We start from the raw sequence: 25,388 nt of genomic DNA, 5'->3' as shown, positions 1-25,388 counted from the left end.
AAGGACAAGAAATTATGTCTTTGAGGATAACACACCCTCCAAAGCCCTCAGGGTATGGTAAGTTATGCCCTGGGGCATATAAGGCATATATAAAAAGGGTGATCGTATAAACTTCGGAGGGGGCTCTTTGGATTGCTAATAAGAATTTCTAGTGCCCTTTTTAAGATTCAGAGTGATCAGGAGTGCATAACTCCCCCCCCCAAAATCTCGTATTTTCCAGTAATTCATCTGATATAAATTTGGACGGACGGTAACAGTGATTGGACGGTAACAAACCCCTTTCCTCCCACGCCCATTAATTGCCAAAACACATCTAATCAAAATTTTGAGATAGCCATTTTGTTCAGTGTAGTTGAAAGGTCTGGAAATTATGTCTTTGACATCCCCCAAAGCTTCTCAATATCAGAGCATAATTTGCACTTTACAAAAAAATGGCCGTGGATTGCCAGTTTAGCATACATATTCTATTCCTATAAATTCCTATTAATATATATATATATATATATATATATATATGTATATACATATATTATATATATATATATATATATATGTTTTAATAATTTTTAATTTATTAAAGTAAAAAATTTAAAACATTTTAAAACTTTTTTTTGTTTATTTTGTATTATTAAACTCAAAACGAGCAAACCCCATGCGTTCTCAAGACCAGAACATAAGTTTCACTTTATTGAAAATAAAATACAGTTAAAATGTTCTCACTATGTTTTTACTTGTTTAAAATGTTTTTACTAGATATATTAAGGGGGAAGTCCTTCCCCTTGTACATCAGTTACAGAGCGAGTAACTGGTGCCCTTTTAAGATTAACAATAGATTGGAGGGCAAGCAGCCCTTCTCGCAAGCCCATTCACTTTCCAAGCGCGTCCAGTTAAAGTTTTGAGATGGTCATTTTGTTCAGCATATTAGAACAGTCGAGCAAAATGTATTCAGGGATATTAGGCATGTCTACCCCCGATAATTATGCAATTTGTCCATTATGCTTTCAAACTAAATGTTGCTTTAAAATAAATCAAAAGGCATTGTGCTAAATGGCTGCCCATATGAAACCTTCAGCAATGTATCGAGAACGACTGGGGGTATTAATTAAAACTTTTGGGGATGCTATTATTACTATTTCTGCTCTTACAATTTAAATAAATAAAATGAGTGTAAGTGTATCCAGGCTGTCAAAGAGCATAGATAGAATCTTTTGTGAATGATATTAACTTTTATTTTTCAGGTCAACTTAAGAAGCTATAAAATTAAATTACAAAATACTGTTTGTGTCAGGATTAAAAATTGTTGAAAAGGCTTCTCCAATATACAAATAGCAACCCATACTATGGATTCTTGTGTAAGAGAACTGAAAAGAAACACAATGTTTTTTTTTTCCATGAAAAAATCTATGTCAATCAAAACTAAAAGAAATTAATTTTAAAAACTTTTTCCACAAAAAAAAAATTTCAAAGAAAAGTAAAGAGCTTCATTAAGCCAAGAATGAGCAAAAATAAAGTCATATGAACTTCTAAGCGTAAAAGTACCACAAATCATTATCGATAAATAAATGAAACACAATCGAACAGAAATTACAATAAATAGCTGAGTCAAACTCGAAACGAGCAAAAATTAACATGAGTAGGGCGGATAACCCCTATGCCTTCTCAAGACCAGAACAGAAGTTGCGCTTTACTGAAAACGAAATACGTTTGAAAAGTTCTCATCTTTCTTACTTTCATAAATGGCAAATTATCAAAACCTTAACGAAGAAATGTCAGTATATGTCAATTTAACTAGCAATCCATGGTCATTTGTTCGTTTGTTTTTTTCAATAGATTGTGATTTTAGATTGCGCAATGACCGATCAAAATAGGTTGATTATTTTAAAGCCGTTGCTGAACTTTTGTCACCAGATCCATGCTTGATGGTGCGAAAATTGACCTGATATTAGGAAAAGCTTTGAGTTGCTTTAATCATGGTGCTATAATCAGTGCTAGAGAGTTTCTGTATAAGGAGCTGAATATTCAGAGCCGATGTGATAAGCATGCGAAGGATGAAGATTATTTATTTGACATATGTAAACAGTTAAATCAGGTGGCAAAGGATAATCTGCCTATTCCCACTTTTGTGATCTTCTCAACTTCTGAGACCCCAATAATCGGGGAGGCAGTTTCGGCTACTTTAGTCCCGAAAGTTAATGAGCACTCCCGAAAAATTGACAGCTTTTTAGACAATACGACACATTCGGGCCCTTTTTGGCCAGCTATAATTAATACCAACGTAACAACTAACCTTGTCCCAGCTCCTTCGATTGCCGTTGTACTAAAGAATTGTCCTGCATACCTGGCCAGTAAGGACTTTATCGAAAAACTTTGCCCTGAGGCCTCAGGGGAAATAACTAAACTTAAAAAAATCGGCTTTGGAATGGAAACTTGTTGTTAAGTCAAAGCGTGCTGCGAACAAAATTTCCGCGAATTCCAAGAACAGTACCTCGGGTATCTCGGTGAGTGTGAAATCCCCACTGTTTATAGGGGTGTTGAAAGGCGCAGCAACTGAATGCAAAGAAAATTAAGTCAAATCTCTTGTACCAAACTGCGTGAAAGTTTCACGGTGCGGAAAGTTCCTAGTGTTCAAGGTCTACTTTGATTCGAAACAAAACCTGGATCAGTTCTTGAAAGTGTCTGTGAAAGTTGGATTACGAAAAGCTTTCCGCATAAGCATTTGTATATCTCCCAAAGCGTTGTTTCTCGTTTCGTAAAACCGGGTTCTGGCCTCGCAGTGTCCCAATCAGGCCCTCTGCTCTCGTTTTGGATCATGCTATCACGCCTCTAACAGTGCCTCAACGTGTTCGGAAAAAATGTTCTGTCTAGAATGTAAAGTTGCCAGCCATACTTGCTACAGTGTAAAATGTCCCAATAACAACAGTCAACTAGCAAAGCCCACGGTATGACATGGATCTGTCTACTACTGCGCAAACTGTACTTTCGTCGAATATTAATGGTGGACTTTTGGTCAAACTTCCTGTGATAAAAGGTTTACTTTCGAACTTTGACGTATTGAGCTCGCAAGGAGATTTTTTGACGAGTCATAGTTTACGCCTTCTGCAAATTGACAATAATTATACTATCTACTCGGTGCCCCCTAAATGATCCGCTTCCAGTGGCCGCCCCTCGAGTGGTATTGCGATGCTTGTTAGGACCTCGTGCCGGTCGAGTGTTGTTGATTCATGTGATTTTTTCTTGCTGTCCGCGTAGAAGAGTATGTTATTGTAAACGTCTATCTCCCGAAAGATTACCGCAATGACATTTAAAAATATTAAAATGTCATTACTTAATAATTTTAAAATATTAAAAATAATATTAAATTCTTTCGTTTATTGCTCCGTCCTTTCCTTTTTTTTGTATGACGGGTTTTAAAATAAATAATAATAATAATGCGAAATTATTTTTTGTCCTCGCTTATTTGTTTCGTAGCATTACAAACAGATAAAGAATACAGATAAGAATTAGATAAAGAACAGATGTGAAGTGCGTGGAGATAAAAGATAGGCCAGAGCTATGTTTGTGCAGCTGACGAAAAATAAAAATACCAATGATATCAAAATAACAACATTTCCCCCTTGGTGCAATATTAGTTATATTAAGTGTAAGGGGTCTAAGGTCTTAGGCCGAAACCACAATTTTTTTTTCTGAGACTTTTTTTCGAAATTGTGATTTTTTTTTACGACAGTTCTCAATTTTTTTCAGTATTGCAATGCTAAACGGTAAAAAAAATATTCAAAGTAAATACTAAATTGTACTTTATCTCTTTAAGCTAGACTGTATCGATGACTTCTTTGAATTTGAAAAATACCCCGAGATCGATTTCATGGATCTTTTTAATGGTCGCGACTTGAATTAAGCCTCCTATAGGTGTATTTATTATTGAAATAGTTCTATATGGTTGATTGTTGATTTGAAATGTCATCATTGAACAATCGTTGATTTGAAATGTCATCTACTTCTGATTAACACACACATTTGAAATTCCCCTTCAGCTTTTCACTAGAAACTGGGCAGGTTCTTAAGGTTAAGCCTTGTTTGGAATCCTTTTCGTTCATACCTGGCTATTTTAACCACTTGTGCCCAGCTGTGTTATTCATTTTAGAAACTTTCTTCCCCCTCTTCCCTTGAAAATTAGGGACAGTTAATAGGATTTCTCTATGGGTTCGTAGATATTAATGTGCTTTTACCCTGGTACTGCTGTAATTTTTGTCTGCTGTTTTTAAAGCTGGAGAATATGCTTAAAATATTAAAGTATATATTTTTATAATATGCCTTCCTAGAATATGCTTTTTATATTTTATAGAAAGCTAGAGAATATGCTTAAAATATTAAAAGTATATACTTTTATAATATGCCTTCCTATTTTGGATGAATTTCTTTTAGATTTTAAGGTCTAAGACCTGGTTTGTTGACCCTGACTTTTCTCATTTTCACATAAATCTTAGTCTACATGTAACTTTTTTCTTTTTCTAGGAGAGTCATTCTTATGATATTCGAGTATTCGCTCGGAATGAGGTAGGCCTGAGTGAACCTTTAGAGTCAGAAGAGCCAATTAAAGTCATTCGGCCTCCTGGTAAGTCTTCTCTTATTTGTCAACATTTCATATTGTACAGTCTGCAAATATTTTGTCCTTGCTTAGTTTTATATTTTAATTTTTTTTTTCAAGTAAAACTTTCTATACACTTATCTAATTTCAAACTTCGCCATTTGTTTTTGTTACTTGCTTTATGTTTTAGTGTAAATGCTCTGGATTAAAATGCCATATAGCTTTTTCTTCTCGAACTTTCCTTAAAAACATGATTGCTCCAAAATAAGACGATGCTAATTGAGATAACTATTGAAATATGATGCTCCAAAGAAACAAAACTATAAATTGCAAGTCCTTAGAATACTATAGACACCAAATGAGGCTGTTTTAAGCCACTTTCGTGCGTCTTCTCTTTATAGAGGACATAAACACAAGGACAAGCTCTTGTAGCGTGCTTTATATTTGCTCTTCGGGCCATGTTTGTAAATTGATCTGAGTGTAATTTGTATAATATCGTCTCTTCCTTTGTTTTTTTTTCAAATTTACCCCTCCTCTCTGAAACAAATTTCTACGCATGTAATTGTCCTTGGTGCTTGGTTTTTAGCCCTTATTACACCACTGTGTATTTTGACCTTCGACGACCGTTATTTCACCGGACACTACTTGTACTGTTCAATGCAGTTTATTGTAAGCATTATTCTGGTAGAGAAACATGGAAACACTTGTGCTATTAATGTTGACGGACAAATTAGCAGAAACACTTTGTCACAGATGTAAAGAGATTGTATCTCCACAAATAAATTAAAGCCCCCATCATCCGTATGTGCCTTGTAAAAGCTGCTTACTTTTTGTTACCAGTCTTGGGTTTAAAGACAAAAGAGAACAAGTGTTATTAGTTAATTCTCTGGAAGGAAAAGAGGGAGTAAGGTGACTTTGTCACATTTTTCCTCTATTTTCAATTATGTAATTGCATTGTCAGTTAGTATTTATTTTCTGATACTAGCAATATGACCCTAAAGAATTTGTGAAGGTATTAGACAGTTTTTTGTGCATAACATAAGAATTAATTTGTATCTCGTAAATTATATGGATGTTATTTGGCCTTTCTTTATTGCTACTATTACAATAGTTAATATGATTCTAATGCTTAAATTTTACTTCTTTTTATAAGAAACGTGATTTTTTTTTCTGAAGATTGCGAATTTGAATGTTTTGTCCCCGTGCTTTAAACTGCGCATTTATGCAATTGTTATGACTTTTGTGATCTTTTCTTTTTTTATTTGACAGAGTCATTGGAAAGTGCATAGAAGGAACTGGAGTCTCAATTCAAAATTTCGAATTGGAATTTCAAAATTGAAACTTTACTGGAAATTAAACTGGAATTTCAAATTGAGCCGTAAAAATCCGAAACATATAAATTAAAAAAAAATATATAACAGAGCAAAAAAAAGAGAAATGTTATGCGGTGTTTGCGAGGGATGATTTTGGTTGTGTTTAGGCTATATTTGTGACGGCCGAAAGCCCGAAAGAATTCATGGAGGTGGCAAATGCTGGCCAATCTGGATTTTTTGTTACTATATAATTATGCTCTTGGCGGGATTACTTCTTCCTTACTTCTGGAGTTTTCAGTTATATTTAGACAAAAAAAGAGAAAAAGAAGATAATAAAAGCTGCACGAAAGTGGTAAAAAATCATTTAGTTACAGCAAATATTGTGAGCATTTCCAATGTTAAAAAATACATATGTACTATTAGAATTGGCAAAATGTAAATTTTTTTTTTTAGTATATATGATAATCTTTGTGATCGAGGAGTCATATAGAGGACAGGGGGGAGGACTTAGACTCCTATCTTCTTCGTCCTAGTTATACCTGTTAAACTTTATATGAATTACCTGAAAACTACTTTAAAGGTAAACAAATTTGGATTTGAAAGGAGGTGGAGTGTTTGCTCTTTCAAATTGTTTGCTATGGCAAATTTTTATGGTTGTTTGAAAGGTTTCATCAGTTCCAGTTTCCAAAAATCTTTCTATTTGGTAATTTAGACTGTGTAAGCATTGTGAATAATACTTAATGCGATTGCTGCTAAGTGGAGGCAACCAAGATGGCCTGTTGCCTTGCAGACGTTCAGTAGGGTCCTGTTTTTCACATTACTGTGAACTGACCCTATATTATTTTTCAGGGTATCATGAAGGTGAACTAGCTGATGACCTAGAACATGATGCCCCCTCGGTTAGCTTCTCTACAGAAACTCTCTCTAGTTGGATGAAAGAAGCGAACATGGATGCTGATATTAAATTTTACGCTCGCAGCGCCCTTTTACAAAGAGACGAATACTTTTTCCGCATATGGATTTATGCGAATCAGTTGTTTAAGTAAAATGATATTTTCTATCTAGTCAGGCTAGTCAGTGCCTTTTATTCTTGTTCATGTATATATAGTTATCGTTTTGGCTTTTGTTGAGGAATAAAGATTTACGAGAACGACTCCAAATCCTTAGTAACTAAAAGAAACGTTTCAGTTGCTATTTTTCTTTGATTTAATCATCATTTTGAGCAAAATATGCACTAAAATTCTTGTTTACTTCGGATTATCGCCTACATATTTGGATTTCAAGAGATTATGTATCCTTTTTGCTTATACCAAGAGCTTATATCATGTTTACGTAGTTGCCAATACAACTTTCTTGATTTGTCACTTATTGATAGTTATGTAGCTTTGCTGTACAAAATAGCAATAAAATATGGGTAAAAATAAAATATTGAAAGTAAATTGGGTGGCACAAAGCGCATCTAGAATGTGTTTTGTGAACTTTTGAATTCTTTATAGTTTGGTGTCTCTTGCCGAAGAAACTATTGATTATTATACACCCTTTGAATAAAATGACTGTCTCAAAGTTTTATATTTTATGCATTTGGGGAAAACACGATGTTTTAGACAAGAGGGGGGGGGGGAGGTTAACTGCCTTATCATCACTTTGACTCTTAAAAAGAGCACTAGAAATTCAAATTACCAATCCAAGTCCGGAGTCCGCTCCGAGGTATATACAACCAACCTTTCTATTCTATTATATGCCCCGGGGCACAACTTACAACCCTCGCCCTCAGAGCTCTGGGAAGGCGGCGTCTTCCTGAAAGGCATAATTTTTGAAATCTTCAAGTACAATAAACACATTATTTATCTCTAAATTTCGATTGAATGTCATTGGGAAAGTGATGAGCGGGGGAGGGGGTTGCTCTCAAATCACTTTGATTCTCAAAACGGCCACTATAACTTTCGATCTCAAATCAAATGAGCTCCACCTGAAGCTTATGCGACCACCCATTACACAAAAACCTTAAATTGACCCTAGGCCATGACTTACAACCCTGAACCCAGGGCACTCGGGTTTTGCACACCCTGTGGATCCAGTGGGTGAGGGGTCCCTGGGCCCCCCAAGATTTTTTCTGGTGCCCTTTTCCCTGTTTTTTTTTCACTCTTTTTTAGAATAAATTTTTCAATATGGTCAATTATCTGTATTTTTGTCTCATTGCCCCCCCAAGATTGTTTCTGGTTGTCACCCTTTCAATTATCCCCCCCAAGATTTCGCTCTCGATCCATCCCTGGGGTTGCGTCAGCCCTAGAGGCATTTTTTAGTTCTTTTGACGATTTTGAGCCAAATTGCCATCTCACGATTTTAATCAGATTCGTTTGGCGAAGAGGGCTTGTCGGAAGGGGGAGGTTAGCTGCCTTTGATCGCTTTTGATTCTTAAAAAGGAACTAGAAATTCCAATTTTTAACCAAATGAGCCTCCTATAAAGTTTATGCAACCATCCCTTCCATAAATCCTTAAAAACTCCTTGGGCATAACTTACAGGCGTCCTTGCTCATAACTCCAGAGCCCTTACCTCTAACTTCTGGGGTTTGTTTCAACCTCAAAAGCTCCGTTATATGATCTTTAGACCGTTCTGAATAAAATGCTATCTCAAAAGTTCTATTAGATGCATTTCGGGACAATACGATGTGTGTTTGTGTGAGTGGGGTAGTAACTGCCCCCTGATCACTTTAAATCTTAAAAAGAGCGTTAGAACTTCTGATTACAAATCCAATGAGCCCCCTCTGAAGTTTATATGACCACACTTTCTACAAAAACCTTATGTACTAACAGGACATAGCTCATAATCCTTGCCCTGAGGGCGGGGGGTTTCGTCATCCTCAAAGACATAATCCGGACCTTTCAAGTACGTTGAACAAAATTGCTATTTCAAAATTTTGTTTGGATGAGTTTGGGGAAATGGTGAGTGTGGGAGGGGGGTTAGTTGCTTTCTAATCACTTTTGACTATTGAAAAAGACACTAGCCCTTTAAATTTCCAATCAAATGAGCCCTTTTGAAGTTTCTACGACAACGCCTTCTTAAAAGACCTGATATATCCCAAGGGCATAACTTACAACCCTTGTCCTGACGGAGGGCTGTAGGGGGGGATGTCATCCTCAAAGACATACGTTCCAGACCTTTCAACTACGTTAAACAAAATGGCTACAACAAAATTTTGATCGGAAGTCTTTGGGGAAGTGACGGGCATTGGGGGGGGGGTATTAGCCCTCTGATCACCTTACACTATTAATAAGGGCACTGGCTCTTTCAATTTCCAATCAAATGAACCATATTTGAATTTTCTATGACAACACTTTCAATAAATGCCTTGTATACCCCAGGGCATAAATTACAACCTTTGCGCTTGAGGACTCTGGGGGGTGTCATCCTCAAAGACATAATTTTCCGACCTTTCGACTACGTTTAACAAAATGGCTATCCCAAAATCTTGATTGGATGTGTTTGAAGATATGGTGGGCGAGGGAGGGGGTTAGTTGATGTCCAATCACTTTCGACTATCGAAAAGAGCACTAGCCCTTTCAATTTGGAATCAAAAGAGCCCTTTTTGAAGTTTCTACAGCAAAACTTTCCTTAAAAACCTCATATGCCCAAAGGGGATCACTTACAACCCTTGTCCTGAGGGCTGTGGAGGGGATGTCATCCTCAAAGACATAGTTTCTGGGCCTATCAACTACTTTAAATAACATGGCTATATCAGAATTTGATTGGAAGTGTTTGGGAAAATTATGAGCGTGGGGGGCATTCACCCTCCGATCATCTTCGACTACTGATAAGGGCACTAGCCCTCTTAATTTCCAATCAAAGAAGCCCTTTTGAAGTTTCTACTATAACACTTTCTATAAAAAAAAAAAACCTTATTTGCCCCCAGGGTATAAGCTACAACCTTTGCCCTCCAGGACTGTGAGGAGGAGGGTTGTCATCCTTAAAGACATTATTTCCAAACCTTTTAACTACTTTTAACAAAATGGTTACCTCAAAATTTTAATTGGATGTGTTTGGGGCAATGGTGGGCGTGGGATGGGGGTTAGTTTCCCTCCAGTCACTTTCAACTATTAAAAAGGGCACTAGCCCTCTTATTTTCCAATCTAATGAGTCTTTTTTGAAGTTTCTACAACACCTTCTATAAAAACCTTATATATGTCCCCAAGGCATAACTTAAAAACAAGAAGAACCATAGGGAAATTTCTCAAGACACTGAGAAAAAAAACTAGAATGAATATTTCGGCCGTTTGTCCAAGAGCCGTCCTCAACAATACAAAAATATATAAGAAGAAATAACTTACAACAGGATAAAATCAATAAAACTAAAATAAAAAAATTTTCAAAACAATCCCAGCTTCCTTACCTCAGCTAAGTTCAACCAGGACTGATAAATAAATTGTGATGAAACGAGGCAATTCATTGAAATGAAAGAGAATGATTTAAAGACACATTTTTAATTCCAGCCTTGCTTTTTTGGTGGCTGATCTCATAGGTCTATTTGTGACAGGTTCTGTGTTAATATTTATTGGTTTTTAAATAAAACCAATTGAGGTATGAAGCAAGTCGTTCGAGAAGCAATTGAAATCAGACTTAAGATTAATAATAATATTTCCTTAAATAGGGACTTGGGAGAATACTCAATAAATGCTCTATACACAAATTTAATTAAAAATGACCTTACGAAATATTATAAAAAATATGGTTGAGCAATGAACAAGAAAATACATGAAAAGGATGCAACAGTATTAAAAAAAATGAACGAAATAAGGAAGAAAGGTAAGAAGAAAGAGATCAAGGGAGGTGGGGAAGAGGTCTTTGGACAGTGTCCGTGTGTGGAATCTCGAACTTTTTCTACTATTATTTTGTATTTCAGCATAAATAAACTATTTTCTTGCGTTTTATAAGTTGGTCATTCCAGAAAAATTGCTTTATACATGGTGTATGAAACATTGACCTGATGTGCCGTATGGGATACATGGGTTAAGGTCAATTCTCCCTGTGCTCTAGTTTTAGGTAAAGGTGATTTGAAATCTTGTGTTGGGGTGCGAAATACTTTGTCTCCAATATACCCAGAAGCGTGCGATACATTTTTATCCATTTTTTAGAGATCTTTTGACAGTCTTTGCAGGTAGTCAGTAGATAAAACAATAAAAGATAATAAATCAAATAAAAAATATCAATTTTTTCGAAAGGTAGTGGTTGAGGCCCCCCCCCCCTTGCATATGTCCAGGGTGTATACCTACAGTAACATTAACAGTGAAATAAGGTTAATATAAACAAAACTAACGCCAGGAATAGTTGAAAAATAAAGTTTTTCTAAAAAACTGTCGTGCCTATTCTCAAAGAAAGGGTCAACCCTCATGATATAAACTATTTCTAAGCAAAACTAATTTAAATGGATATATTAGCACGAAATCTCCATATAAAATCCCATGAATATTCCAGGTATTTGTTATATGATAGATTAATTACATTTATAAAAGTTTAATATGATTGATAAGAAGTAATAGTAAAGCATAAGGTTAGATTTTACACATTTATTTTTAGCTTATTTCTTATCAAACCTGTAGGGAGGTGCAATCTGGGTCTGGGTGCCAATGGGGCCAAACAAGTGGCCTAACTGCAATTTTGACTGATTGACCTCAACAATTTTGCAAAAACTAATTGATAAGGGGTAGAATCAATAGTAGAAAGTAGTAAACGTAACCTAGAAATATTTAGAAAACTCCGTGGTAATAACCAAAAACTTTTATAAGGTAACATTCAACCTTTATCTTATGTCTGAACTAAAGTAGCAACTTGGGGTAGGCTATACTTTGTATTCCATGGTGGTTGGTTTGGGTTGACAGAGCAACTAACGTAGGGACTGTGTATTGATGACAGAGATATTGCGAATGAAGGTTTGAATTCATCGGTGATAGTGTCATTCACTGGAAAAATAAAATTGCTCGAGATCCAATAAAAAAATTTATAATATTTATCAACAACAAAATTGAAATTTCCACAGCTGAAATTGAACATTAGAGACCATGTTGGAATTCCATGATCATTATTGAATATCCAATTTGTTGAGAATAATAAACGTTGGATTCCAATACATGAATTGAACTTTCAACATGTTGAACAATAAACTAGTCAAATGTTGTCGTACACTATTGAATTTTCAATTTGTTATCAGAACAACGTGTTGGATTTTAAGGTCATTCTTTAATATCCATCTTGTTTGTTAGATTTCCAGTTCTTTCATGGGATTTTCCTTACTACTGTTGTTCAATTTTCTAGGCCTGCTCTTAGATTTTTAATCACTTTCACTGAGTTTCCTATACCAGTGTTGTATAATTTCCTAGGTTTATAATCTTACTTCTACTCCTAGAGATTCAATCTTCCTTTCTAATCTTTAAAATAAACAATAAAGACCAGATAAATAATCATTTATTTGTAAAAACATCAAATATATTTCATAAAAATGTGATATCTGCAATTTCTTAGCTCTTCAATTTCAGCCGACGTCTTTGTGAAAATTTATGCACGTTAACAGAGGCTGGTTTTATTTCCATCCTGAACACGATCCTGAAAAGAAGATAAAATCAAACTAAGGCATAAATAAGATGGAAGACTCATTTGTCTTTTCCCTCTTATTCCTTTTTTCCTATTTTCTTTTTAAAAGCCAAGGAGAGGGTTCAATAATCACGACACAAATCCAGTCTTCTCTGGACACCTTTGAGATACTGATCCGATAGGTCCAGTTAAATAAAAAAAAAAAAACTGAAAGTAAGGAGCAATATTGAAACTCAAAAAGAACAGAGATAATTCTGTATATGAAGGGGCTACCCCCTCCTCAATACCTTGCTCTTAATAGTAAGGTTTCTAGCACTTTAAAAAGCTTCCTATTATAATTAAAGACCCTGTTTCATGAGTTTTCTTACAAAATTGGGACAAGAAATCAAACTTATTTCCACAAGGAAAATCATCCCCATGTACCTTAGGCCGAAAATCCCCCATTCCGAAAAATGTCTGATGCTTCCCAATAATAAATACTATACGTTAAAAATGGGTAAATTTCATAACTTAAAGACGTGGCCCCAGGATTTTTTTTGGGGGGGGGTGTTATTTTATCTCTAAATTTTTATCGAAAAATTTTGGGGGGAAACGGGTGGGGCAGGGGGTTAGATGCCCTCCATTTTTTTACTTAAAAAGGGCAATAGAATTTTAATTTTGATTCAAATGAGTCCTCTTCCAATGTTCTAGGATCACTTGTTCAATAAAATCACCCTTGGGAAAAAGAAAAATATGAACAAGCATATATGGTCTTTCGTGGTTTTTATTAAGACTCAATGACTCTTAGGAGGTGTTTCCCCCTTTTTTTCAAAAATAAGGCATATATTCTGAGGCTTGTAACTTTTGATGGGTGAAATCAGCATAAAAATCCAATTCTTTTGATATATCTATTGGTATCAAAATTTTGTTATTTATAGTTTTGATTACTTTTGAGACGTGTCACTCCTTCCTTACAGTTCGTTCCCACGAACTGTCTGATAAATCCAGAAATGTTGAAACGACGATAGAAAAAAAGATGTGCGCCTCACCCTTACTGGTCCATATATATATATATATATATATATATATATATATATATATATATATATATATATATATATATATATATATATATATATATATATATATATATATATATATATATATATATACTAGCTGTTGGGGTGGCGCTTCGCGCCACCCCAACACCTAGTTGGTGGGGCGCTTCGTGCCCCCCCCAAGCCCCCCCGCGCGCTTAAGTCGTTACGCGCCATTGTAGTTGTGTCCCTGTGTCCCACCTGTGAATAGAGATAGATATAAATATATGTATTTAACTACGTAAAACATGCGAATATACAACATTCTTCGCTGTCCCATTGTCTGTGCATATAAATAGATTGTCAGGTTTACTGACTCTTGAACATGCAACATATAATTGTCCATGGGAAAAACAATCCGTATTCAGATCTATACCTCATTATTCTAATGATGTGTCCCTGTGTCCCGGTCGTCATTTATATTCCCTGTGTCCCGGTCGTCATTTGTGTCCCGGTGTCCCAGTTTGTAATTTCTCTTTGAGTGTCCCGGTCGTCATTTATATTCCCTGTGTCCCGGTGTCCCGGTCGTCATTTGTGTCCCGGTGTCCCGGTCTGTAATTTCTATTCGAACAATCCCTGTGTCCCGGTCGTCATTTATATATCCCGCCTGTGCCCCCGGCGTCCCCATTGTAGGTTCTTCAGTCATTTTACAATTAAACATTTTTCCGTGAACAAATGTCTTAAATACCGTTAATGACGTCACCGTCAAAGCAAAAATGACGACAACTAATTTCATGACGTCAGCCGACACAGAAACATGACGTCACCTGATCCACAGACAGACAGACAGACAACTTATTTTTATATATATAGATATATATATATATATACATATATATATATATATATATATATATATATATATATATATATATATATATATATATATATATATATATATATATATATATCTATATATATAAAAATAAGTTGTCTGTGGATCTGTGGATCGTGGATCAGGTACGTCATGTTTCTGTGTCGGCTGACGTCATGAAATTAGTTGTCGTCATTTTTGTTATGACGATGCTTAGTATATTGTAAAACACATTAATTTGGTTAATAATATACCATTTAAAACACCAAAATGAACATGCTGGAGTAGTCACTCGGTGAGAGAGGGTGTCAGAACGGAGAATGAAGGTCCCAGGTTCAAATCCTGGTTAGGCTAAAAAAGGTAAAAAACTAAAAACTAAAAAAAAACTGAAAGAACTAAAAAAAAGGCAAAAACTACAAAAAAAATAAAAACTAATAAAAAAATAAAACAGCCGAAAAACTAAAAAAACTAAAGAAACTAAAAAAAGGAAAAAACTTAAAAAACTAAAAACTAAAAAAAAAACTAAAAAAAGGAAAAAACTGAAAAATAGAAGAGAAAAAGAAAACTAATAAAATTAAAAATAAACATAAAAAAAAATAAAAAAGATAAAAACTAAAAATAAAGTAAAAAGAAAAAACGAAAAAAAAATAAAAAAGCTAAAAAAAAGGTAAAAACCAATAAAAAACTAAAAAGAAAAAAGGTGAAAAACTAAAAAAAAAATTAATCTAAAAAACTAAAAAAAACTAAAAAGGTAAAAACTAAAAGAACTAAAAAAGAAAAAAAAAACTAAAAAAAGGAAAAAAACTGAAAAATAAAGGAGAAAAAGAAAACTAAAAAAATATAAATAAAAGTAAAAAAACTAAAAAGATAAAAACTTCAAAAAAAACTAAAAAGAAAAAGAAAGAAACTAAAAAACCTAAAAAAAGGTCAAAACCAATAAAAAAAAACTAAAAGGAAAAAAAGGGAAAAAATTAAAAATTTATTTCATCATATACCAATTCAAAAACGAATGTATACCGGGATGACGACCGGGACACAGGGAATATAAATGACACAATTACAACGGGGACGCCGGGGGCACAGGGGGATATAAATGACGACCGGGACACCGGGACACAAGGAATATAAATGACGCCCGGGACGCTCAAAGAGAAATCACAGACTGGGACACCGGGACACAAATGACGACCGGGAGGGAATATAAATGACGACCGGGACACAGGGACATAACTACAAAGGGGACGCCGGGGTGCACAGGGGGATATATAAATGACGATGGCGACTCAGGGAATGGTCGATTAGCAATCACCATCAACAAAGCTCAAGGGCAATCATTAGAATCATGAGGTATAGATCTGAATACGGATTGTTTTCCCATGGACCATTATATGTTGCATGTTCAAGAGTCGGTAAACCTGACAATCTATTTATATGCACAGACAATGGGACAGCAAAGAATGTTGTATATTCGCAATTTTTACGTAGTTAAAAACATATATATATATATATATATATATATATATATATATATATATATATATATATATATATATCTATATTCACAGGTGGGACATAGGGACACAACTACAATGGCGCGTAACTAATATGGCGCGTAACGACTTACGCGCGCGGGGGGGCTTGGGGGGGGGGCGCGAAGCGCCCCCACCAACTAGGTGTTGGGGTGGTGCGAAGCGCCACCCCAACAGCTATTATATATATATATATATATATCGGTTGCGAAGCCTGGGTGCTTCGCAACCGGGCCTTGGCACATGGTACACAGCAGGCTTCTATATATGGATTCTTATTGTCGCTTGTTTTCAAACTGCGCACGATTTGAGACAATTTGCTATCTTTTCATAGTGAGGACTTGTCAAAAATATTTGATTATTAAAGCAAGTCTGATTTAACAACAATATCTACTAAGCTTCAAACTTTTGATTTTCTTTTTTAGGTTATTAAATTGTTGTAATCCCTTGTTAAAATGTATTCAAATATTTTTGCAATTACCAGTTTTGGCTTTTTACACAATTCAATGTCTTTGCATACTATTTCTTTTCAAAGATATTTGATTATTCAAGCAAGTCCGATTTCTACCAAAGATAGTCTACTAAGCTTCAAACTTTTGGTTTTCTTTTTTAAGGCTTTTGAATTGTTTTAAAATATATACAAACATTTTTGCAATTACTAGTTTTTCGCTCTTTAAGCAATTTACTGTCTTTTCATACTGACTCTTCTCAAATATATTTGATTATTCAAGCAAACCTGATTTGTAACAACGTTTTCTCCTAAGCTTCAGACTTTTCGTTTTCTTTTTTAACCCCTTCTTAAAATATATGCAAATAATTTTGTAATTACCGGTTTTTGTTCTTACACAATTTAATGTGTCTTTTCGGAAATATTTGGTTATTGAATCAAGTCAGATTTCTACTAAGCTGAACGACATTTGTAATAGTCCATTCCATGACCCATTGGTCTTGGTCCAAGGAGTAGCAACACAGCAATCAATATCAGGACAAACGAATGAAATTGTTCTATTAGAAACCGAGCGACAGTCCTGGATAAGACCCTGAGTAATACCCAATTCAGGTTCAATCACATTAGAACTTTCATAGCCAACAAAAACAGCAAAACTGGGCTCCTCATTCACTATAGTAATATAAACTGTCTGACAATTATACCAGTATAGACTTTCATAGAGGCTTCATTGGGTGAATATGACGGGTAACGTAACAAGAATTGGCATATCCAATTTGTACGTCAAATAGGCTTTCGTACCGTTTTCAGAATTTTTTTTTGTCTTTTGTCACCCGTCTAAACGCCGCATTAAACATTGTCCACATTTGTGTGATAAGAGGAATAAGAAAATGAGGCTCGATTTTATTCTCTTGCAGGCATCACCAATCAGAATGCTTGATTGATGGTGTCAAAGCGTCACGAAAGATATGGAAGTAAAAATGAACAAATTATTAGCTTTACGTGGCGGTTTGATTATATTCGGATGAAGTTAGGTAATATTACTTATCACACCAATTTGAACAATGCTTTATATTTAATTGAAAAACTTAGGTTCAGTTTTCATTGACAGATTCTGGTGCCAAATTCTCAAGTTTTTTGCTGTTTTAAAAAATAGAGTTAAGAGAAAGAGTCAAACTTTAGCATAAAGAGCGGGGCGTTGATGAGGAAGCAGCCCCTTTCATATACGAAGTAAGTTTGTTACTAAAAAAAATATGCAAATTTCGAAGTAACTTTGACTCTTTCTCATAACTCTAGTTCTTAAAACAGTAAAAAACTTTAGCGTAAAGAGCGGGGCGTTGAGGAGGAAAAGCCCCTTTCATATACGGAGTAATTTCTGTTCGTTTTAAGTTCTAATGTCGCTCCTTACTTTCATTTAGAAAAAACTTGTTTTTTTTATGTTTAATTTCTGGACATTTTTTATTTAATGCATGTTTTGATCTTGGCTCTTCGCACATAAATAATTAAAACAAAATTTGCATATTAGTTTTTTTTTTGGCTAAATGGCTTTCTCATAGTTTTAATCGGAAGATTTTGAGAAAAAAAGAGAGAGGGAGGAAGCCTAGTTGCCATCCAATTTTTTGATTACTAAAAAGGGCAACTAGAACTTTAAAAATTTTTTTTCGAACATTCTCATTAGTAAAAAATAGACGTAATTTACGAATTTACTTACGTAACGAACTTCTCTATTCGTATGTTTTATTGCGCATATGATAGAGGTCACCCTTCGTCGATACCTCGCTCTTTACACTAAAGCTTAAATTCCTTCCCATTTCCTTAAGAATGACACTTGACTCACAAAGGCCGTAGCATAAATAGTTGAAATTGTTAAAATACTTTAGCGTAAAGAGTGAGGTATTACAGGGAGGTAAACCCCTCATATGCGTAATAATTTCTGCTCGTTTTAAGTTTTAATGCTGATCCTCACTTTCAGTAGAAAAAACTTTTCATATTTATTTTTCTTTGTTTTTTCAAATAATGCTAAAAAATCCTGCGCCCCCTTCCTTGAAAGTCTCTTCCCCCATTATAAGTTTTCCATGGAAAGATCCTCCCACGTAACCCCCCCCCCCCAACCTCAACTCTCCCTCTCAAACCAAAATTTCGTTAAGATTGTATGAATTTTAGGGGGTGTTTTCCCCTATTTTCTAAAATTAAGCAAATTTTCTCAGGTAAGACTAATCTTGATGAAAGTTATATATTCAAAATCAGCATTGAAATACAATTGTTTTTTATGTAACTATTGGTATTAAAATTTCATTTTTTAGAGTTTCGGTTACTATTGAGCCGGGTCGCTCCTTACTACAGTTCGTTACTACGAACTGTTTGATCATAAGTGTTAGTAAGTGCTGGTGCATGTGCAAAAATTTTAAATAATTAGAATATAGCTTCCACTGTGTGTATACTTTATGATTTGTGCTTTTTTACTTCAAATCAAGTGATTGGAATTAAAGTTTGGTTAGTAACTCCCATTGTAAAATTTTGTAAAACATCTTAACCACAAAGATGGAAAATGATACAGGGCCGCATTCCGGGAAATTTTGCGGTAAGACCTTGCCAGTAATCCAAGCCACGGTAAATTTTACGCTTGAATTTTTTTTAATGGAAGGACCATGTAAATAGACACCATCCAGTGGAAGCATGACCTCTATTCCTTTGTTTGTTAATCCATATAGTCTTTTCCAACTATCCAGAAGGCACAAGTTTTGCTGCTATAACAGTAAAAATCAACAAACGGAGATGGCGCGTTTATCCGAAGTTTTTAAATTTAATCCTGGCTGCCTTCGAAAATGAGTTTAGCAGAATCTGCTGAAGAGAGACAGTCTAAAACAAAACGATGTAAGCTCGATGACGAATCCCCCTTAATGAAGCTGCCTAAGATAGTGAGAAATTCTATTTTATTCTTTAAATAGTCAATGAAATGAAGAGCAAAGCTAATGTATAGAATTACTAAAACCCTATGGCCAACAACATCATTGTGACACCTGAGGCCAACACAGCCATGCGCGTTCTTTGTGAAATTGTTGATGAGAGATGTTTGCTATATTGGTAGTTGTTTCAGGATAATGAAAGGTATAAGCATACAATCCTTGCTGTTCTGTACACTTGAACAATAGGTTGTAGGCTAATTATTTACTTTAAAAAAAACATCAGTGAAGTCTCACAAATAGCTTTTTATGCTTCATTCTGTTAAAGAAATGTCAAAAAAGTTCCAATGGAGAAATTTTTATTCATCAGTCTATTAAGGAGCAGTCTCAATAAAGTCACATAGGTGGCTGAGCTCATGGTAACTAAAAGTTCAATAGCCTAGTGTCTTCCTAAAACATTGGCTAATGAAAAAAAACTGTCATTTATGGCTGATTTTTGGAATGATGATTATTATTTTTATAGCCTAAGTCTTCATAGCCCAGTAGAATGTTAGTATTCAAACACATTTGCAGAAATTTTTCTGTACTGTCTGGTGAATATCTGACAGTGCCAGCAGACAAAATGCTTATGGGGTTTTGCTGGGTCAATGTTGATATTACCTGAACAATTGTTTTGGGTCATGAAACTATTGTTGGTAGATGCATTTTGACTTTTGGAACATCTTTTCTCTGTTACAAAACTACTGCAAACTCACCATTATTGAGTTATTATATATTTGCACATTAGGGGGAGGGGTAAAGCATAGCATATATTAAATACAGCAATGGTTAGTTTACATATTTAATATATGCTATGCTTTACCCCCACCCCCCTAATGTGCAAATATATAGCCAAATTTGTTTCTAAACTATTACAGATTTGCAATTTCAAATATCTGATCAATGAAAATGGAAATGATTGCAATTCTATATGTATAAATACAAGAATATTTGGGCTGGAATAACTCCATAACAGTGAGTTTGCAGTAGTTTTGCCAGAGAGAAAAGATGTTCCAAAAGTCAAAATGCATCTATTAATAATAGTTTCATGACCCAAATCAATTGTTCAAGTAACATCAACAATGACCTTTTGCTGTCTATAGAGATTCTAAATATATATTCCTTCTAAATTAAATAGCCTACATACAGAATAAAAATTTAATGCTTAGCTTATGTGAGGATGTTCTGTTCTTCCATTGCTTTGGCTCCATCACAAACAGTTTTGACTCTTGCTGACCACCTAAAGGACACAAATCATAATATTAGAAGGGCCAATGGTACTGAAGGTGTACTTAGTTATCCCATGTCAAGTCTTACACCCAATTAAGGACCTGTCTATGCATATTTGATGATATTAATAACTAGCTTATCTGCTGTGTATTTCTGTGACCTCAGAAGGAAACAAAATTCAAGGAAATCCCTCTCCCCTCCAAAAAATTTCTCTAGAGAAAATTTCCTCTATAGAAAACTCCCTCTCCCCAGAAAAACTCTTCCAATCAAAATTTTCCCCTTGAAGACTATCCCCTGCAAAAAACAGCATTTAATACCACTGGGAGGGGGGGGGGGGCTACTCCAATTCTTATTCTTGAAAAATCTTGTTTTTTATATGTCTGATTCTGATTAGTTATCCCCTGCACCCATCATTTCCCCAAGCACCTCCAATTAAAACTTGTAGATAGACATTTTGTTCATCATAGTTGAAGGGTTAAGAAATTATATCAGTAAAAAAGACACCCCATAGCTCTCAGGGTGAGGTTTGTAAGTTATGCCATGGGGGCATAGATGGTTTTTATAGAATAGGTGGTCATGCTTTGGAGAGGACTCATTGGATTGATAATCAGAAGTTCTAGTGCTATTATTAAGAGTCAGTGGTCAGAGCACAGCCTCCCTCCCACCACACACAGATGAATTCCAATAGAAATTTTGAGTCCTTTCATTTAAAATAGTCCAAAGATCATGTAACAAGGTTGTTGGGGTTGATACAAAACACCAGAGCCTGGGGGCAAGGGTTGTAAGTTTTGCTCCTTGGACATTTAAAGTTCTAATGGAAAGGATGGCTGTATAAACTTTAGAGTGAGTCAAGAGTGATGGAGGTCAATCACCCCTCTTTTTGTCAATTGCATCTGATTGAAACAATGCAATGGCTATTTGTTAAAATAATCCAAAGAACCTTTTATAGTGCCTCTGGGGTTGACACAGCCCCCCAGAACCGTGGGGCAAGGGCTTTAAGTTATGCCCTGGGGGCATATAAGGTTTTTTATGGAATGGGTGGCTCTATAAAATTCACATTGATCTCATTTGATTTGAAATTGGAAGTTACACTACCACTTTGAAGAATCAAATAGATTTAGAAGCAATTCTGGGGTTAAAACAATTTGCCCCTGTAGAAAACTCCCTTTCCTTAAAAAACTCTCCTTACCAAAAATTCCCCTTTTAAAACTGTCCCTTGTAGAAAAAAGCATTTGAATAACACTGGAGGGTACTCTAATTCTTATTCTTGAAAAATCTTGGATTTTCTTTTTATCTCTGATTGCTTATATCATGAAATGTTATTTTGGTAATAGGTAAGTAAATAGTGATCCCTGCCAATGAAGACCAGAAGGAAAAAGAGCATTGTTTCAAAAGTGGTTAAATTTTGATTATACTTCTGTGCTTAGATAAGACCCCAGTTACTTGCTAAAGAGGAGTCTATCAAATTCCTTGTGACTGTGGAAATTACTATGTTGGCAGGACCCATCAGAATCTAGAAAGACGGCTACAACAGCATAAAAAAGACATAGACAAGGCATTAATTTCAAATAGTTCCAACAACTCCTTCGATTCTGCTTTAGGTTGGCATATATTTAATAATCCCTCCCACATGATACTTTTTGAAAAATCTTCACTCATTAGTAATGATTTGGGGATAAGACAGGTGGTTCGGGAATCAATCGAAATTAGTCTCAAAATAAATAATAATATTTCTCTGAACAGGGACTTAGGGGAGTACTCCACTAAATTCTTTATACTCAAATTTAATTAAAAATGATCTAACAGAATATTTTACTAAACAGATTTATAATAGCATTGAACCAGTTATGAAAAGGCCTTTAAGACAGGCTGCAAAAAATTTAAAGTTGGCACTGAGAAATTGCATTTAATCACTTTGTTACGTTTTGTTTGAATGAATTTATCATCTCACTTCACTCTTTTTGTCAGTCCTGGTTAAACTTCGTTGAAGTAAGGATGCTAGGGCTGTTTTTTAAAAAAAGCTTTTTAACATTATTAGTTTTAATTTTCACATTTTAATGTAAGTTTAATTATATATACATATTTTTTTCTCTCTCTTTCTTGTATTGTGCTGAAGATGGCCCTTGGACATAGGGCCGAAATATTCACAGAATTGATTTCTACTGTCTTGAAAAGATTTTCCCTATTGTTTCAACTTTATATTTGTTTGTTATGGAAAGGCAGTGTGGTCTTTGTTGCTATTTTCCACTACCCTTCTTTTCACCAAACAAATCTAATTGAAATTGTGAGTTAGCAGTTTTGTTTAAAATATTCCAAAGAACATATAAATATGCCCCTAGGGTTGACACAACCCCCAGTGCCCTGGAGATAGGATTGTAAGTCATGCCCCAGGGGCATATAAGGTTCTTATAGAATGGTTGGTCATATAACTTCAGATGGGGCTCATTTGATTCTAAATTAGAAGTTGCAATGCCTATTTTAAGAGTCAAAAGTAATGCGAGAGCAACCAGCCCCCTTCCCCCACGTCCATCATTTCCTCAAACACATGCAATCAAAATCTTCCGGTGGTAATTTCGTTTGTCATAGTTGAAGGTTCTGTCAATTATGTCTTTGAGGAAGACACCCATCCCCACAGCTCTCAGGGCAAGGGTTGAAAGCTGTGCCCTGGGGGCAAAAAGTTTTTGTAGAAAGGGTGATCATACTTACTTTGGAGGAGAAATATTGGATTGGTAACCGGAATTTCTAGTGCCCTTTTTAAGAGTCAAAGTGATCATAGGGCAGCTACCCCCCCACACATTGTATTTTCCCAAAACGTGTGCAATAGAAATTTTGTGGCAGTCATTTTGTTCAAAGCAGTCCATAGACCATATAACAAAGCTTCAGGAGTTGATTTAAACCACCAGAGCCTTGGGGCGGGCTATAAGTTATGCCCTGGGGGTATTTAAGGTTTTTATGGAAATGATGCCTGTTTAACTTTAGAGGAGGCTAATTTGGTTTGAAGATTGGAAGTTGCAGTTCCCTATTAAGAGTCAAAAGTGATGGAGGGCAACTAATCCTTCTCTCAACAACCCTTCTTTTCACCAAATGCATGTGATTGAAATTGTGAGATAGCTTTTTTTTCAAAATAGTCCAAAACATATATAACAATGCATTTAGAGTTGTCACAACCCCCTAGCATCTTGGGAATAGAGTTGTAGGTTATGTCCTTGGGATTTATAAGGTTTTTGTGGAATGGATGGTTTTATAAACTTCAGATGGTGCTAATTTGATTTGAAATATTGGAACTTATAGTACCTTTTTTAAGAATCAAAAGTGATATGAGAGCAACAAGCCCTCCCTCCCACGGCCATAATTTCCTCCAACACCTTCAATCAAAACTTGGAGATAGTAATTTTGTTAATTGTTGTTGAAGCGTCCGGAAATTATGTTTGTGAGAAAGAGACAACCCCAAAGCTCTAAGGGCAAGGGTTGTAAGTTATGCACTGGGGGCATAGAAGGTTTTTATAGAACAGGAAGCTCTAAGGGCAAGGGTTGTAAGTTATGCACTGGGGGCATAGAAGGTTTTTATAGAACAGGTAATCATATATGCTTTGGAGGGGACTCATTGGATTATTAATCAGAAGTTCTAGTGCCCTTATTAAGAGTCAAAGTGATCAGAGCACATCTATCTGCCCCCCTCTACCACAAGTGTCATGTTTTTCCAAGATGCTTTCAATAGAAATTTTTAGACAGTCCTTTATTTAAAACAGTCCAAAGATCATATAACAAAGCTTTGGGGGTGATACAAACCACAAGAGCCTTGGGGATGAGGGTTTTATGTTATGCCCTGGGATATTTAAGGCTCTAATGGAAGGGATGGTTGTATAAACTTTAAAGGTGGCTCATTTGGTTGAAATTAGAAGTTCTAGTTCCCTTTTAAGAGTCAGAAGTGATGGAGGTCAATTACCCCCATCCACCCTCAAGCTGTGTCCTAGGGGCATATAAGGTTTTTATGGGATGGATGGCTGTGTAAAATTCAGATGGATCTCATTTAATTTGAAAATAGAAGTTATAGTACCCTTTTTAAGATTGAAATTGATATGAAAGCAACCAAATCAAATAATATATCAAGTGTAAAACTGCCACAAATCAGCATTGATAAATAAATGAAATCCAAAACGAACAGAAATTACAATAAAAAACCAAGTCAAACTCAAAACGAGCTGAAATTAACATGAGTAGGTCGAAAACCCCTTTGCCATCCCAAGGCCAGAACATGATTTGCACTTTTCTAAAAAAATTTAATTTCAAATGATTTCACTTTTATAACTGTAATAAATCAAATATTATTAACATTTTAAGGATGGCATAGGGGTTTTGAGCCCTAGTCATGTTAATTTCTGCTCGTTTTGAGTTTGACTTATTCATTGTATTCATTGTTATTCATTGTAATTTCTGTTCCTTTTTTGGGGTTTCATGTATTTATTGATGCTGATTTGTGGTAGTTTTACGCTTGATAGATTATTTGATTTGATTCTTGCTCATTTTTGGTTTAATGTAGTTCTTTACTTTTCCATTAAAGAACTAATTTTGTGGAAAAAGTTTTTGAACTGATCAATGTCAAGGTTATTGTTAACCTTAGTATTGGTTACCCGGCTGACTGACCGTATTTCAAGCAGTAGGCTGTACAAAAAATGTGGTTTAATCCCACTTTCTAGGGCTATAATGAAAGAAAGGTTGAGATGGCTAGGGCATGTTCCGTGGATGAAGGATGGTGGATTGCCGAAGATTGTCCTTTTCAGCCAGCCATCTAGGTCTGAACGGAAAGCAGGGCTTCCTCGTCTGGGATGGGAGGATGGCATAAAGAAAGATTGAAAGAAAATGGGAAC

At 35.2% G+C, this 25,388-nt stretch overlaps 2 protein-coding genes across 13 annotated transcripts in view; both read left to right on the top strand.

Moving 5' to 3' along the window:
• Window positions 1-7,051, top strand: part of LOC136033704 (titin-like) — a 369,666-nt gene extending 362,615 nt beyond the window's left edge. For all 10 annotated transcript variants that reach the window (XM_065714570.1, XM_065714567.1, XM_065714566.1 and 7 more), the window contains 2 exons: window positions 4,513-4,612; window positions 6,748-7,051. In XM_065714570.1, the coding sequence (XP_065570642.1) occupies window positions 4,513-4,612; window positions 6,748-6,944 (297 nt within the window). In that variant the 3' untranslated portion in view covers window positions 6,945-7,051. The remainder of the gene's footprint in view (window positions 1-4,512; window positions 4,613-6,747) is intronic.
• A 12,080-nt stretch (window positions 7,052-19,131) lies between these two features.
• LOC136033701 (adenosine deaminase-like protein) overlaps window positions 19,132-25,388 on the top strand; it is a 29,152-nt gene continuing 22,895 nt past the window's right edge. For 2 of the 3 annotated variants that reach the window (XM_065714554.1, XM_065714552.1), the window contains exon 1: window positions 19,132-19,266. In XM_065714554.1, the coding sequence (XP_065570626.1) occupies window positions 19,174-19,266 (93 nt within the window). In that variant the 5' untranslated portion in view covers window positions 19,132-19,173. The remainder of the gene's footprint in view (window positions 19,267-25,388) is intronic. The other variant, XM_065714553.1, reaches the window with a different exon arrangement.

This window comes from Artemia franciscana, chromosome 12, assembly GCF_032884065.1.
Source record: "Artemia franciscana chromosome 12, ASM3288406v1, whole genome shotgun sequence".
In the NCBI taxonomy this organism is placed as follows: domain Eukaryota; kingdom Metazoa; phylum Arthropoda; class Branchiopoda; order Anostraca; family Artemiidae; genus Artemia; species Artemia franciscana.
The sequence above is the reverse complement of the archived record's forward strand: the minus strand, read 5'-3'. Positions and strand labels throughout refer to the sequence as shown.